Raw genomic sequence first — 16,504 nt, 5'->3', positions numbered from 1 at the left:
TACACATCCACGATGACACTCAGTCTTCATCATTTTCAACTCAATTCATTGCCATTGTTTCAAATTCATTTTGATCATCAAAACACTTTTTCCTTCATTGTATTTTAAGATTTTCATGTTCTTTTTTAAAATTGTCCACGTAACCAGAAACATAGCAACAGAAAATAAGTGGTTTTGCCACACATGTCGCTGTTTCTATGTGGTTCAAGAACATGCTATAGAAGATGACCTGTTTCTAAAGGACAGTTTAATAAACCCAAACGAGACAACTGTTACTTTTTACTCACAGAAATGGCTCAGAGTCGTGGTGTAATTCGTTTATTTCTCACAGAGTTCATTCATTCTCAGCATTTGCTCTGTAACTTCAAACCCCACCCACACACATTTCACAGAAATAAAAACTTAAAACAGTAATAAATAATTTTGAATGTAACACCTTTCACTAGCATCGATTTGCCGATCCCACTGGTAAGCAGAAACACAATAGAAACGGTGACCACCTGAGCATGAGAGTGAGAACCATTACTGCACTTACTGACTTCTCCTACAACAAACCTGCTGATATCTGATGTATATCTGTCATCCAGTTAAACCCAGCCACAAATGATTAGTCCAGATCATAGAGGACAAAAGAAACATTGTGCGTCATGCAGGGAAAAGAACCTCTTCAAATAAAAATGAGATGTTTACTTTATACCTCACACTGAATGTCTATACATGTATGGTGCTTGACAAATTCATTAGATGGCCTAAAACCCAATTTTTTTTTAGAAATTTTTAAGAAATTGTTTAAAACTAAAAAAAATTGTTATTTGTAAGGCAAATAACAAAACGGAAACTACTAAATAGTCCTTATTCACCAATAATAACCAAACAAACAGAAAAACGTAATAATTTGTACGGCCTCCGTTGGCCTCGATAACGGCTTGCATTCTTACTGGCATTGTTTTTATGTACGTTTCCACAGTCTCCTTTGTTACCGAGCTCCAAATAGTTTCCAGCTGTTCCCAGAGACTTGCTGTGGATGAAACTTTTGTGCAATCTATCTTCATATCCACCAAATCCCAAATTTGTTCAATAGGATTCAAGTCTGGACTCTGATTTGTCCAGTCCATCAGTTCCAGTACTCCAGATTCCTTCTCCTTGGTCAAATACTCTCTGCAAAGCTATGAAGTATGTTTGGGGTCACTGTGTTGTTGGTATACGAACCCACGACCAATCAGTTTCAGTCCAGAAGGGATTCCATGATCCACCAAGATGTTGTGGTAGATCTTTATGTTCACGATACTGTCAATTTTCACGAATTTGCCCACGCTGTTTCCAGAAATGGAACCCCAAACCATAATGGAACCTCCACCGTGCTCTACTGTGGGTGCAGTGCATCAAGCATCAAAACCTTCTCCAGATTTTCGGTGATTATTCTGACCAAAGACTTCAAACTCAGTCTCATCCGTCCAAAGTACCTTATTCCAGACATCTACAGTGCAGTGTTTGCGCTCCCTGGGTAATCTGAGACGTTTCTGGATGTTTGTAAGCCTCAATAACTGCTTCTGAGCAGCGACTCTTCCCTTTAAGCCCTGTTCATTCAGTCGTCTGCTTATGGTCATTCTGGAGACCTTTTCAGACTCTGCTCTAGAAGCATTTAGCTCTACTTGAAGATCAGCAGTGGTCTTCCTTCTGTCACTGGTACTTAAAATCTTGAGGTGCCGGACATCTGCATCAGTCAGCTTTTGTTTTCTGCCTCTTCCTTGGCGCATTCTGTAAGTACCGGTCCCTGCAACTGACTCCAAAGCGTACTTGACCACGCTGTGAGAACATTTTATGTCTTGTCCTATTTGTCTGAAAGACCATCCGGCATCGTGAAGCACTTTAATGCGAACTCTGTCCTTTTCGGGGAGTTCTCGATCTTTGACCATTTTGAGTCTTCAAACCGGATTCATGTTTTTACACCCAGATTTGAACCGCACACTGGACTTAAGGACTCAAACTGAATATTCTGTTTAGTAATGCAAGTAAATAACTGTAATTTGGCACCTTCTATTAAATAAAAATGCTTTGATGTTTTTTCTTTGATGAAACAGAAAAACTGAAGGCCATAAATTTGAAAATTCATGGATAACAATAATTATGTTTTAGCATTAAAATATAATTTTAATTATAGAGCGTGTGCATACTGGTGGATTAACCATTACAGAAACATAAAAAAGGATTTGGGTGATTACTAATACTGTTAATTTAGGTCAGCTGTACATGTAAGACATAAAGAGAAACTATAAGCTTTCACAGCAACAATCATTCATGCTACAGTCCTCGATATCAGAGAGAAAAGGCGGGGGAAATATCTTCATGCACCTGACGAGCTTCTCCTGAATCAGTGACTGCTGGGCTCTTTCCCCGCTCCATCTGCTCCATCTATCGCCACTCACCCTGTCTCATATCTGCAGATATCACCGCTTCCCTTCACCTGCAAAGGCGCCGGGCCGTGTAACTGGCGGCAAAAACGAACAGCCACGTTATTGTGTTGGACTGAAGTGTCTTGAAGTGTCTTCTTTCTTCACATCGCTGTGTGTGGTCAGCCGGTGTTTTCTGATGGCTGGAACGTGGCAGTGCACACTATCCATTGTTAAGTGTTAATGCAGCCATTGAAGACTCAGTGGATTTCGATGTGAACCTATAAAGATATGAGAACTCTGTTAGGTAGTGCTAAATAAAAAAAAAAAGAGAAGTAGGATAGGATTTTTGACCAACTTAGATATTTGGTGATTTTTTTTTTTTAAATAGGCTTCCCTAACATTTCCAAAATTTGTCTTGAGTAGTTACTTATATACTTGTTTATGCTCTGCCTGACTCTATTCTTTTCAGCAGGTTCTTGCTCCAAAGACCGTGTTGCTGACAGTGAAGTTGCAGAGTGCCCTCTGGTGGACAAACAATGCAAAGTGTGTTTATCCAATCTCTTCTTAGTTTTTTCATTTTCATTTATTATTTTGATATCTACTTTTGAACTGCAGTTATATGAAAAATAAAGTTTTCACAGGACTTTATCCCCTTCAGTGAGAAACTAGGTCACCCTTATCGCTTCCACAGGATATAAGTGTGTAAGTAGCAGCTAGGAGCTGACGATCAGCTGTCCTTGATTAACTGATCATCAGCAAGTTTGACCACTGCATGAAAGCACAGCTTAGATTTGCCAAAGACTTCTGAAACAATGTTGTTTGGACAGACGAAACCAAAGTAAAAACCAACCACAGGATATTAGCACAAACACCTCACACCTGCTGTCAAGCAAGGTGGTGGAGGGATGATGATTTGGGCTTGTTTTGCAGCCACAGGAAGTGGATGCCTTTAAGTTATTGAGTCGGTTATGAACTCCTCTCTATAAATCTTCTTGAGTCAAATGTGACAGCTGTAGCTTGGCCAAAATTGGGTCACGCAACAGGACCCAAAAAGGGCAGCAAATTAGAAGCAATATTTTTAATCTGGAGACAGATGAAATCTCAAGTCCCCGACCAGGATATCTGTTGCCTGCTTCAGATATATCAGTTACTGGTCAGCCAAGATGTGTGTATCTTGGAAATAATTAAAAATAAATAAAATAAGGAACAAATTTTTTTTTTTTTTTACAGTTTCTCAATGTATCGCTAACAAAAGGTAGTTGTTTTGTTTGAATAATATTAACACATTTGGCAGAGTTACCCAAAAATAATCAACATAATCCATTAAAGCCATTAATAAGCTAATAGATCTTCATTGAAAGTTTAAGGCACTAAAAATGGAAGCCAATAAAATGCTGGTAATAATAAATCGGCACCTCCTTAATTGAGAAAAGTGAGCATTAAAGACAAGATAAAGAGAGAATTTTCCTTGTATTAGGCAGCTTTAGTTTTAAGTACCTGTAACCCTTAAGCTTTAAATTTAGTTAAAATTGATCGTTTATCCGTCCATTAAGGATAAATCTTTTACAACGTGTCGCTCATTCAGGCAAAAACAAAGGCAGTAATGAATCCAACATGAGGGGCCTTTGCAATCAGCAGCTGTCTCTGTGCCGTTTAGAGGGTTGATGACCGATTACAGCGGCTGAATAATTACCTGTAATCTCACATTAAACATCATCGAGGCGACGAGGTAGACATAGGGGAATCTGATTCGCAGCCGCCATGCGAGATCAAAAAATATCAACAAAGTCCTCGTCAAGCCTTTCGAAAATACTCCGTACGTCCGACCAGCAGAGCCCGAAAACCGGAGCACCAAATATGACAGACCCGCCATACAGCCCAGTCCGTTGGCTGGTTTCCAGGGTTAGTTTGTCATCTGGTAAGGCGAAGCGATGGCAAAGGTGTCACACTTCATATTTATATCACTCGTCAACACCGAGCCCCATTTTTGTCCTTTTTTACATCGATTGTGTTGGCAAATCTGCTCCACCCCGATAGCTGTTTACCGGGGACTCATTACGGTGTGACACACGGAAGTAAGAGGCAATAAAGGGCAAATGGAACCCCGAGGCTAAGCTCTCAGGTATATGGTTCTTCGTTTTTTCAAAAAACAAAAAAACAAAAAACAAATCACAGCTGAAGTACACATAAAGTGTCATAACTTCACATTCATATTTATCCAGACAGTAGGTAAAAAAAAATACAAGACAACACACAAATGCTGTAGTTGCAATGGTTTGTTTTACATTAATAGATTAATATACACAAAGTTTAAATATATAAGATTAAAATTGATTGCAAGTGTGGAAATTATATTTTAGGTCTAATTTTTATTTATGTGAAATTAAGTGAAATGGTCGGACAAAATCATTTAGTTTTTAATTATTTGTATTTGTCCAAAGGCAATAGGTATAATGCTGATGAGGAAGGAAACCTGACTTCGAAAAGAAACGTCCTTCATCTGAAGAATAATAACACATATATTACTAAGTAAAAATTGAAGTAAAACAAGCAAACAAAAGTGACAAGTGTATGTAAGAAACAAGCCAAATAAATAAACAAATGTGCCACAATCTGAAGCAAGGGTTGGCATTTGTATACTGCCTTTTTTTCAGTAGTCTAGCACTCAGAGCACTTTCTTGTTGTGGCTCAAAAATGAGAGTTCCACACTAAATTGATCAGGGCCCAGGTTAACAATGTCTGCCTCCATAGATATCGACCAACAGGGTACAAATGGAAATGATCCTACTGCTGACCAAAGACAAAGGAAGAAGACAGACAGGAGGTATTTTTGGAGCCAGTGAGAGAGAAGAAAATGTGGAGGTGAGAGTAGGGAGTGTAAAAGTTCCTGCTCTAATAACAAAACTCTTAGTGAATTACAAACAAAAGCAAAAACAAAGAAGCAATTTATGTTTACTGAGAGATCAGTGGGTCTTGTCTACTACATCCAAATACAATTTTGTCATGATAAAAAAAAAAGTTGGGGTAATCACGACATTAGAATGATCTTTAGGGTATGGACAGATGCCTGGTATGCTTTGTACCACAGAAAAACATGAAGCTGGAGCAGAGAAACCTTTCAAATCCTCTTTTAAAGCTTAGCCTGAAAGACATAATTGAGGGTAAAATTTCCAAAGCGCCATAGTCCATAGAAATTACAGGGATCGTGTAGCTGACGTCAGTTCCTCGTTTAGTGTCATTCCATAAATAGTCCCTCCACTTTTTTTGTATTATTTGTTTTCACAAACTAAATTAAACAATAAACTTTAAATCTGTTATATTATAATACATTTCATTCAATCCTCTGAAATTCGGCTACCTCCGGTTGATTTTTAGGACGAAAGTCTGTGTGGGCGTATGGACCAGTGCACCGGATGTGCCATCTACTGGTGGTGTTGTAGACTAACTTTTTTTTTTTTTTTAACTCAGGGGTGGTGGCCGCTGTTTTGCTTCATAGCTTCCAGATCAGCCTACGAAAGCATGGGAATGTAGGAAGGGAAATTCACGAGTAAACTCGCCGTAAACTGCTCGATAAAGTTAGTGTAAGTTCCCCCTAAGTTGTTTCGCGTCCCAGGAGCTCGGTTGTAGCAGCACAGGTCGGCGGAGAAAGACGCTCGTTGGGACTTTTCACCAGCGAGCAATCCCGGACAAAGGAAAAGAGACTCTAGCTAACGTTAGCTGGCTCCCGAGCTAACTTAGCATTCCTCTAGCCGCGGCGCAATGCAGGCCATAAAGTGTGTTGTGGTCGGAGACGGGTAAGTTCACCAAACCCAGCCGGGTATTAGTTTATATTAAACACCTGTTTATTTTTCTTTACCTTTTAAAAATGTAATTGTAGCTAAAAGGCTGTCATCCGAGTAGCTGACGTTAAAACCCTTTGCAACAGATTTCCGAGCGGGTCAAGTTAGCTGCTAATCTTTTACTACCTGTTAATTTTGCCGACATGGGTACTCGCATCTGACTATTATATTTTTATCTATTTATTTAGACTGTAGTTTTCATACATTAGGGTTGGTGGTATGAGTAAGTATTGGTAATACAGGCTGGCCAGTGTGCAAGTGGTTGACTAATCTTTCACTCTTAGGTGAGTCAGACATCACAGGGCAGGTCGTACATCCACAGCTTAAATTCAAGTTTCGCTATTATTACTTAGGAATTTAGCTTTTGTGTGTGTCTGTGTGTCCATCATCTCGCTGCTGTATTCCAGCAAGTCACTATTAAAGCTACAAACACAGCGCTTTTTCAGCTTCCCAAAATTTAAGGGCTTCCTCAGCAGCAGGGGATTAACACACAAGCTAAGACAGTGACATTAAGATGTGTGGGAGGTAAATGCACTCATAACCGCTTGCTCTGGGTGTGGTAGATACTGCAGCAGCAAGACCCATTCAGAGCCCGTGGCTGTGTTGAATCTCTTTATTTTGCTTTGGGTGTAAGGGGAACTGTGCAGTAGACATGAGGGTAGCATGCTGAAGGGAACCAAGAAAGTTTCATATTTGGCAAATGTGCCTCTACCACTGCTCTCATGTGCTTTATCTTGCAAAAAGAAGAACTTAGAAAATCACACAATTCCGTTTTCCCAGAGTATTACACCAGGGATTTTTTTTTTTTGTTGTAAGCAGTGCCGTTTACTGATCTTAACACCATTTGTAGAAATGAAATTGTAATGATTGTTGCTTATGTTAGTATTTGTAAGATCTGAGCCCAGTCACACTTTTTTTTTTGCCTTCTCTCAATAAATGCTAATCCAACATCTTCTCTCCTACAGAGCTGTGGGTAAGACCTGTCTGCTCATCAGCTACACCACCAATGCCTTTCCTGGAGAGTACATCCCCACAGTGTGAGTATCTGAGACTGCAGCGCAGTCAGTATTTATTTATTTATGTGAGAATAACAGTCAGTAATTGGTCTCCACCCTCCTTACACAATCAATGCATGAGCAAGCATGCCAGCTTGTTTTTTATATATAGTCTGGCAGAGGAGGTTACAATCACAGCATTTGACTGTAACTACACCAGGAATACATGTTACAGGAAGTCAAGAAGAGTCCCTGCACCTAATCTGATCCTAGACCAGCTGTGGAAAGTGTTGATCTTTATCGACCTTAACTGTGGCACGAACTGGCTCTGCAGGCAGTTGACAAACAGGCTTTTGGTTCAGCCAGACTTTAAAAATGAGCAATTGTTTTTAAGAGAGAGCAGAAGTTGCAAAAGGGCACAATAAATCAGGGGATAGGTTGATCACCGTGTATTTCTTGTCCTTTTTTTTTTTTTTTTTTTTTTTTTTTTTTTTTTTTCTTAGTAGTTATATTTCAACAATTTATATTAAGCCTGAAGGGCTTGGCTCATTTGCACTTCATCACTTCTGTCAGGTTCGACAACTACTCTGCCAATGTTATGGTGGATGGGAAGCCGGTGAACCTGGGTCTCTGGGATACAGCAGGACAAGAAGACTACGACAGACTCCGCCCACTTTCCTACCCACAGACGGTACAACAACCACAACAAAAACATAATCAGACAGTGTTGTGCTACAGTTCGTGTATTATCCTCCATGCATAAACCAGAGTCTGATTTCTGAGAATGAATGAGGAAGTTAAAAGGAAAAAAAAAAAAAAAACCCAGAAAGAAATGCGCACACCTTTGTGAACACAGGGTTCCCCTTCCAGTGTTCTTAACAGGAAGTGATTGTTACAGGCTCTGATTGCTTTGTTTTCCGTGTCTTACCAGGATGTGTTTCTTATCTGCTTTTCGCTTGTGAGTCCTGCCTCGTTTGAAAACGTCCGTGCCAAGGTGAGTAATTGCTGTATGTCAGAACGAATGAAGGCTGGAAAGGTGTCAGCTTATTTATGTTTCATCCGTCCAGTTTGTGCTCTTGTAGTCTCTAAGTTTGCTTATTTTTTGCCTGTGCTGCACAAGCCACTGTAGATAGAAAATTAATCAGTAAATTTAAATGAAAAAATGAAGGAAAAAATCTGGAAAGTAGAGATGAAATTAAGAGTTTCAGCTTAATAAAACTTTGTTCATTGTGAAACCTTTGTCCTTGCTTGGCATTATACCCTTCAAGGACATAATTGGTTATTTTTAACTCATTTAACTCATTTTGAACTGCTGGGGAAAAAAACGACACAATCCCCCATGTCTAGCAGTTATTTCATTTTGACACACTGTATTAACATGATGGACCCAAAACCACACAACAAACATAAAGTGGAGTAGGAAAAAGTTTGATTTGTTTTTGTTATTTTACTGTGAAACCCACAAACAACACATTTCTAAAACTACAAACATACAAATTTAGCAAACAACAGAGTAACATATCACACACAAAATGCCACACAAATTATTCGTACCGCCCCCAAAAATAGTTCCTGTTCACCACAAGACGGAGGGGCACATCACAGGCATGACACTTGGAGAGTGTATCACTCCTCCTGTTGTTCAGCTGGAGATGGGGCTGAGTGATATTAGGAAAATCTAATGTCACAATATTTTTTTTGGCTATATCAAAATACATGATGTATGTGACAATACAGTGGAACCCCGACTTACAGAATTAATTCGTTCCTGAGGGTCTTCCGTAAACCGAAAATTTTGGTAAGTCGAAGCACCCATTGCGCGTTTTGAGTGAGGCGATGCTGAACGATAGGCTATAGGCTAATTGCTATCTAGAACAACAATACGTCGTTCAAGTGGAACAGCGAAGTGCAAGTACAGAAGCCAAGGGGTTGTCACATGATTCGGAAGGCATTGTAGGCTCAGCCAATCAGAGCTAGCGGATTTCGTTACTCGGGCGTTTTGCTGTAACACGGACAGACATATTGCCGTTCAGTGCCTTCGTAACTTGAATTTCGTGAAACGGGGTATTCGTAAGTCGGGGTTCCACTGTATGTTTAGATAACCTTCAGAAACAGATGTTATTTTCAACCGTATAATGCCTAAAATTGCACAAGTATGCTCATTCAAATCAACAATTCAATATTTCGTTTTCTTTTAATGCAAAAAAATCTGAATGAATTGAAATGTTTTATTTTAATGTTTTTGGGGGGGGTTTTTTTTTTGTAAACATCAGTTACACACAGACTTTTTTTCATAAATGACAATATTGCAACAGTAAGTCTTTTTGTCATCAACACTCGGCTTTTACAAACAAAAGATCATAACTACAAAAAAGCAATAGTTAAGAAAAAATAAAACAATTAAAATTAAATAGGTGCTGTTTTGCTCGTAACGTATAGAAATTGTAAAATAAAAAATGTAGTCACCTCAAATTACAGAACAAATAGTGACTATGAAAACGACTGACCAAGAACAGTCGCAGGTATCACAGCTGGTTTATTTAACACTTTCTTTGGTGTGTGGAGAGATGTTGACATGCCGAATTTAAAACATTTTTAGTTTTGCAGTGGATGATTTGGAATAAATTCTTGGTCCTGTTACCTTTCATGGCAATAGTTTTACAGCATGTTTTGCAAATAACTGCATTTTGTTCGCATTCCTCCTTGTGAAATCCAAACCCTCGCTCGTCTGAAACTTCTGCTGTCACCATATTGTTCCCTATCTGGTAGTATATGAAGTGCAGTGTGCCTGGTAGAAATGTTTCCTGTTGGAAGAGGGGGAATTAATGATGCATTCACAGCATGTGGGAGAATAAAAACTGACACTGAATTACATGCAGACAGCTTAATTTTGCCACGGCAATCTATACTCGATGGTTATGATAAAGCAATTTTAACCATTGTATGAGGAAAAACTTTCGATACATCCACCCCTTGGTGGAGTTAGCGTTTATATTGCAATCTGCCTTTGGTGGCTTTTTAGCTAGCATCTGTGACATTTAGCAGTTGTTTCTGATGCACAAAACAAGAAAAGGATGTAGACTACACAGTAACTTTCAACTCCAAGTGGAAACATTTCACAAACCGCTCAAATTTGCCCACTTCTTAGTACCACGTGTTGTCTTATATATATATATATATATTTTTGTTTTGATTAATGTGATGTATTTTTCTGACCATGGGAAGTGGGGCTCTTTTCTTTGAAAATCCTGTTTTACCATTTCTTCTTGGATCAAATGTGCCGACAGCATTCAGGAAAAACATGCCTTACATTATTTCATTATAAGTTTGCTTTTACTCAGCCTATCAACAGAATTTAAAAACTGCTATATAGTTTCAAGTCCACACTTTGGAAAGGCTCAGTGAGGCTGCATCTTGTTGCTATGTTGCTTGTTGCTACACCCCCCCAACAAGGGTGTAGCAGTTTTTCAAAATCACAGCTGGGGCACTACCTCATGTTTTTTCCTTTGGATGAGCTGAATAACAAAAAACATTGAAAAATATTTTTTTAATGATTCATTTCATATTTAGATGTTAATAATCACTGTATGTGGTGATGATTGTGCAGTTTTGTTCAGATTGGCCCATTCAGTTGAGGAGGAGAAAACAGTTATTTTGCTCTGTTTCCTCTTTACCTTTTACCCAGGTTATCTTTAAATTGTTCAGCCTTTACCAGATTAGCGTGCCTTGGTTATTGGTTATTGGCATTATCCGCTTTGTGTGTTTCGCAGTACGGGAAGATGGAACGCGGTGCAATGTTCTCGGTTTCAGAAGTACATCCCTATTATTCATGTGAGACACACAAGGAAAGTTTGCTACACAGTTTGTCTATATCAGCTTAAAGTTAACACAGATAAACTAGAATCATTTACTTTTGTGAGCAAATTAAACTAAATCAGTTTTCTGAGAAGACCTTGATCTGAGCTTGAGCTGACCATTTAGGGTAATGTGCAAGAACTTTGTGAATATGAAGCTTTTTTTTTTCCTTTTCTTTTTTTTAAATTTTTGATGAAGTCAGTGCAATGGCAAAGTATGTCAACTAAGCATAGCTGTCAATTAGAGCAGGGCGATATGACCAAAAATATTTATCACAATATACATTTGAAAATTTGCGATAACGATATAACTGACGATATAATTGACACTAGACAAGACTTTACAACTCCTCAACTTTATTAGTGCAAAAAAAAAAAAGAAAATCAATGTATTTTCACTTAAACAAGCAGCTTTTTTTAAGTGCATTAAAGTTATATAAAAAAAATTAACAGTGCAAATGCAATTCCTTGCCGACAGTTAAACCAAAATTTCTAGTGGAAATTGGCCGACATATCCTCAGCATAATCATGTATAATATCCACAAAACTTAAAAAGAGGTTATACACACACAATACGGTAATATTATGTTGAAGCGCAGTTCGTATTACTCCGCGAGGCTCCTGCCTACCGTAGCCGTAATGCTCCGACAATCCATCAAGCGGTGTGGGTTTGTAGCTTAGCAAAGTCGTACTGAAACATTTGACAGATTTTCGAGCGCCGTGTACATACAATCGTTTCGAGGTCAGTAAACACAACCAACATTCATACATAAGGCACACGAGATTATAAGGGGACCTGTCGATTTTCAGAAAAATCAAAGGATTCATTTTAAGTGTGCCGTATTTTCCAAAAAACACAGAAATAACGACGGCCCGCTAGCATGCTCTACCAAAAATAGAGCTTTGTTGTGTATCTGACGGACGAAAACCAAACCAGTTCCACACCACTGAAGTTGCAGCATTTTTACAAACCAATTCTGGTTCATCCGTTTCATTCAACAATCTACTTTCGCTCTTCTCATTCTGCGTCGCTGCCATGTGCGTATGTAAACAAAGGCACAGCGCAAGCGCGTTTTATCCATATTCTATCGCGATATTTAATTTTCCTATCGTTGCCCAACATTACACTGGTATTACCGTGAACGGTATGATATAGCCCAGCCCTACTGTCCAATATGTTGTGCTGTTTGTCCATCTTTAGGGTCTGTTTTTCAGCAGTGTGTTTATTGTGAGACGAAGGAGCAGATTGACGTTAATCTGTTGATTTTGATTAAAATAATTTATAAATGTTATCAGTTAACCTTTACCTTTTGAGAATTTGCTCCTTGCATTAAACCACTGTATGAAAGTCAACGATCTTTGTGCTCCTTGCTGGTCTAAAAATAGTTAACGGACCAATAACATGGAGGCTGGACTTACAGATACATTTGCTCAACATTGTGGATATTTTTACACAAACAAGCTGAAGCAGTGTGACAAACCTCACTATATATGCCATGAGTCATATGATTACTTTAGTGCAAAGGGAATGATAAACCACAGGAAATTACTATCTGACTCTGCAGTTCCCCTCAGCTTCACACAGCAACATTGTGTTGCTTTTCTTGCCCACAGCTTTACTGTCTTGTTCACTTTCACTTCTCTTACAGTATATGGTAAATGTGGATGCTGTAGGTAGCTGTAAACCCACTTTACACTCCCCGCTCCACACTAAACAACATAGACACGCTGGTAGCAACAAGCTGATGAAAATATCTGAGTATTTATGAGCTGAAGAGACAGTTTTTCAGGAGTTGGTGAAAAAAGAAAATGATACACTTAAATTAAAGAATTGGAAATAACCATAAGTCCACATAATGAATGCACTGCTGGTGATTTTACAACCTATTTATCTCTAGGCTTGTCATGGGATTAGTCCTTACTCTAAACACATTTATCAACTTGTCACCCGTTTCACCATCTTAAGTTCGCACCCAGGTCCACACTAGCCGGTTTCCATTGGGAAGGGGTCTAAGCGACCAACACATTTGCTTTAATCCAAAGTCATTTTAGCTTAGCAATGCTAACCTACTGCTTTGTCCAGAGTTTTCAGAGTGGACGGGAGCAAAGTAAACGGTTTAGAAAGCAAACATTAAGCCTCATTTGTGCTGATAAGAAGCAAGCCTTGGCTGTTTCACACTTCCTCTTGGTAACGCACAGCTTGACAGTTGTGTTAATTCTGCCTTCCCCCTTAAATTGCACCTTTGTTTTTTTTGTGGTAATATGTATTTGTTTATTCAAGATGTCATAAAGTCACTCTGAGTATTCTGTCATTATCTGTAGAGTGGGCTGAGTTTAACGTCTGGACACAGGCGCAGTGACAGGGCTTAAAGTTAACTATTCAAACTCACATCATCTACAGACAGTTGGGAATCACCACTTATGCCAACGTATGTGCCTTTTAAGTGTGGGAGGAAACCCTCGTAGGCATGATGAGATCATGCAGATGCCACACAGAAAGGCCCTATATGAGTTTGGATGAGCAGAGAAAACTTTCACTTGATTAAAAATGGTAATAAGTCGGAGCTCTGATAACATAAAGTGTTAAAGATGACACTGACTGATCTGAATATTTACACCACTAACTTGTAACTCCTGTGTCTGTGCAGTGGTATCCTGAGGTGAGACACCATTGTCCCAACACTCCAATAATCCTCGTGGGCACCAAACTGGATCTGAGAGATGACAAGGATACCATGGAGAAGCTGAAGGAGAAGAAACTCTCTCCCATTACCTATCCCCAAGGACTGGCCATGGCCAAAGAGATTGGTAATGGCTTCAGTTGTCACTGATCCTTTTCTTGTAAATGGTCATGGAAGACAGATTCAAATAATAAACCAATGCCTTTCTGTTTCCTGTCTTCAGGCTCTGTAAAGTACCTGGAGTGTTCAGCCCTGACTCAGCGTGGCCTTAAAACTGTGTTCGATGAGGCCATCCGGGCCGTCCTGTGCCCTCCACCTATGAAAAAGAAGGGGAAGAAGTGCTCTCTCCTCTAAGACTTCCTTCACTGGAACAGTTACAGGGGAGCATGACTGCTAGTGGTGAGGGTGGCTAACGACACAGGAGAAACACACCAGTATACACACACACACACACACACACACACACACACACACACCACACACACACAGACACACAAAAACAATGTATTTCAGATTCTGTCCTTCTATATGTGTAGCTGCAACAGTTATACCAACCGTTTCCATGAAAACTCCAACATAGGGTCAGGTTTAGGGTAAAAGAGTGTGGACTATTTTAGACCCTAGTTATTTCCTAACAATGTATACTGTATAGACGAGACTGAATTTCTTGAGGCCTTCTAAAATGGATTGGATGTTTTGTAGAACGGACCGTGGAATGTCTTCAACTTTTTCTTCCACTGGTTGTCCAGTTTTTTTGGTTTGTTTTTTGTTTACAGTCTTGGTAGTTTGTTTGAAGTGGAAGAAATTTTGCCAAATACACTCTGCACACATGCTGTATTTTAGCCGAAAAGAAATCCTTTGTTCTGTCGTCTCAAACCTTTAAAACACAGCTGACAGTCTGCTGCTGTTTCCCTGCTGTTCATATCAACCATTTAAAAGTCAAAAACTTCACTTTCTCTTTATGAAGGCAGTCGTCACTCCTTGCTATCAACAAACACCTTGAAGTAACAATCTGTGAAATTTAATTGCCTCCATTTTTTATGTACCATAACCTTTTTGCCAGTAATTAAATTTTGGCCCTAACATGATTCATGTTGATTCATTCTTATGGATCGAATGAAGCCTGAAGCACAGAGAGAAAATTGAGACTGGGGGAAAAGGTCTGCTGACACCAACAGTGCTACGAATCCCTGAAAAATCTCCAGTATTTTATGCATTTGGCTCCAATTGGACCCGTTGTGTTTGTGGTATTTTTTTTTTTTTCTTTCCTCTTTGCAATATTCCCCCTAGAAGTGTCTCGACTGTATGGCTGCCCAGGAGTGCGAAGCTGAAAACTTGATTTTTGTATTTGGAAGAGAAATATTCAGGTGTTTTGGTGATGGGGAACAAGAGAGCCTTTAATGCTCTGTGGGCATTTATCCGAAACCTTTTTGTGGAGCACATTTGATTTATATGTTATTATTTTTATTTTTAGCATCACTACTGGCTAAGCAATGTCACTAAAAGAGCATTTATGCCTGCTAATAACAGTAACAAAGCTACTGTCGGTTATGGTGTAGTATACAGTGTACTCATCTTTTTGTTATAATCATGTGATTTGACTATTTTGTATCTTTCTTCACAGAAGTTAGACTCACTCACTGTATTGTTAAACTAACACTATGAATATCTTTTGTTTATTACCTCTGCAGTTAATGCTACTTTAATCTCCCCACAATCCTAGCTTTTTGTAATTAATGCTGATAGCATGTACATGTATCATATACTGAAAACTAAGATTAGAATTTGCTACAGTTATATTTTTTGCCTATTTACAAAATGTATTTGAACTACTAGATCAGGGGTTAAGTACATGTTGCTCATCGGTATTGTATTCAGACTCCAAGCTGTGCTTTAATTCAAGCCAATGTTGTGACTCTTTAGTTTTATGGACAAAAGCTATTGTCACTTTTTGAAAAAGCCAATAAATTCCTGTAAAACAGACTCTGCTCTGCTCGTTTTCCTTTGATCCGAAACAAAAGGGATCCAAGTGCAGTTTACTCAATGGAAGATTATTGCCATACTCAACTGGCAAAATACTTCATTTAAAACAGCCCAACAGTCCAGCATGTTTAATGTTATATTAAAAAAAAGTTCTTTAGGGTTTCTATTGGTCTTTAAATATTTGCCTTTGGATATTTGCTTATTTTCATTCCAGTCCTTTCACCAGACCATTTTTACAGGACATTTTAGTAGATACTGGGATACTTGAGATTTTTAAATCTCAATTAAAATGTTGATGTGGTGTCTTTTAATGGATTGAATCACATTTAATGCCTGGCCAGGACACTTTGTTGACTGCCTGTCTAGAAATTACAATAGTCTCAAACAGAGTCACCATTCGTGAAGGTTTGATTGTATTAGATTGCTTTAGTTTTAGGTAGCTGTACGTATTAAGCTGTTAATTCCTTTAAACTGAGTTAAAATTCATCTTGTTTCTAACAGATAACAAATCTTTTAATATAAATAAATATGAATGCAAGTAAATAAAGAAATAACTAATTAATGTTGTAGTTACTGTGTTGTATTTTAGATCTTTCATTTGAAAAAGTTTCCCATTGGGAAAGTTTAGTTTTTAATTATTTGTGTTTATTAAATGATAAAAGATTTTAAAAAAATTACATAAAGTTGTAGATGTAGAGTACAGATGAGGAGCAAAGCCAGAAAACCCTATTAATAGACCTCCTGTATCAAAAGAATAAT

The 16,504-nt window shown here is 38.5% G+C and overlaps 2 protein-coding genes across 2 annotated transcripts; one reads left to right on the top strand and one right to left on the bottom strand.

Moving 5' to 3' along the window:
- Window positions 1-302: 302 nt before the first annotated feature.
- LOC120745828 (small integral membrane protein 10-like protein 2A) lies at window positions 303-4,422 on the bottom strand. Its single transcript, XM_040051002.1, has 2 exons — window positions 4,087-4,422; window positions 303-2,671 (listed from the first exon to the last, which is right to left on the bottom strand). Exons 1-2 carry the CDS (start codon window positions 4,264-4,266, stop codon window positions 2,651-2,653), a joined length of 201 nt encoding a protein of 66 aa, XP_039906936.1. The 5' UTR covers window positions 4,267-4,422; the 3' UTR covers window positions 303-2,650.
- A 1,425-nt stretch (window positions 4,423-5,847) lies between these two features.
- On the top strand, window positions 5,848-15,745 carry LOC120745794 (ras-related C3 botulinum toxin substrate 1-like). The gene is made up of 6 exons (XM_040050953.1): window positions 5,848-6,187; window positions 7,198-7,269; window positions 7,801-7,918; window positions 8,159-8,221; window positions 13,730-13,889; window positions 13,986-15,745. Exons 1-6 carry the CDS (start codon window positions 6,153-6,155, stop codon window positions 14,114-14,116), a joined length of 579 nt encoding a protein of 192 aa, XP_039906887.1. The 5' UTR covers window positions 5,848-6,152; the 3' UTR covers window positions 14,117-15,745.
- The last annotated feature ends 759 nt before the right edge of the window (window positions 15,746-16,504 follow it).

This window comes from Simochromis diagramma, unplaced genomic scaffold, assembly GCF_900408965.1.
Source record: "Simochromis diagramma unplaced genomic scaffold, fSimDia1.1 OVJJ01000321.1, whole genome shotgun sequence".
Taxonomy (NCBI): Eukaryota; Metazoa; Chordata; class Actinopteri; order Cichliformes; family Cichlidae; genus Simochromis; species Simochromis diagramma.
This window is presented reverse-complemented; position numbering and strand designations above follow the sequence as displayed.

Coding starts and splice junctions, on each gene's coding strand:
- LOC120745794 (XM_040050953.1), top strand. CDS start 6,153: ATGCAGGCCATAAAGTGTGTTGTGGTCGGAGACGG. Junction 6,188..7,197: donor TGTGTTGTGGTCGGAGACGG/GTAAGTTCACCA, acceptor TCTCTCCTACAG/AGCTGTGGGTAAGACCTGTC. Junction 7,919..8,158: donor CACTTTCCTACCCACAGACG/GTACAACAACCA, acceptor GTGTCTTACCAG/GATGTGTTTCTTATCTGCTT.
- LOC120745828 (XM_040051002.1), bottom strand. CDS start 4,266: ATGGCGGGTCTGTCATATTTGGTGCTCCGGTTTTCGGGCTCTGCTGGT. Junction 2,672..4,086: donor TGTTTAATGTGAGATTACAG/GTAATTATTCAG, acceptor ATATCTTTATAG/GTTCACATCGAAATCCACTG.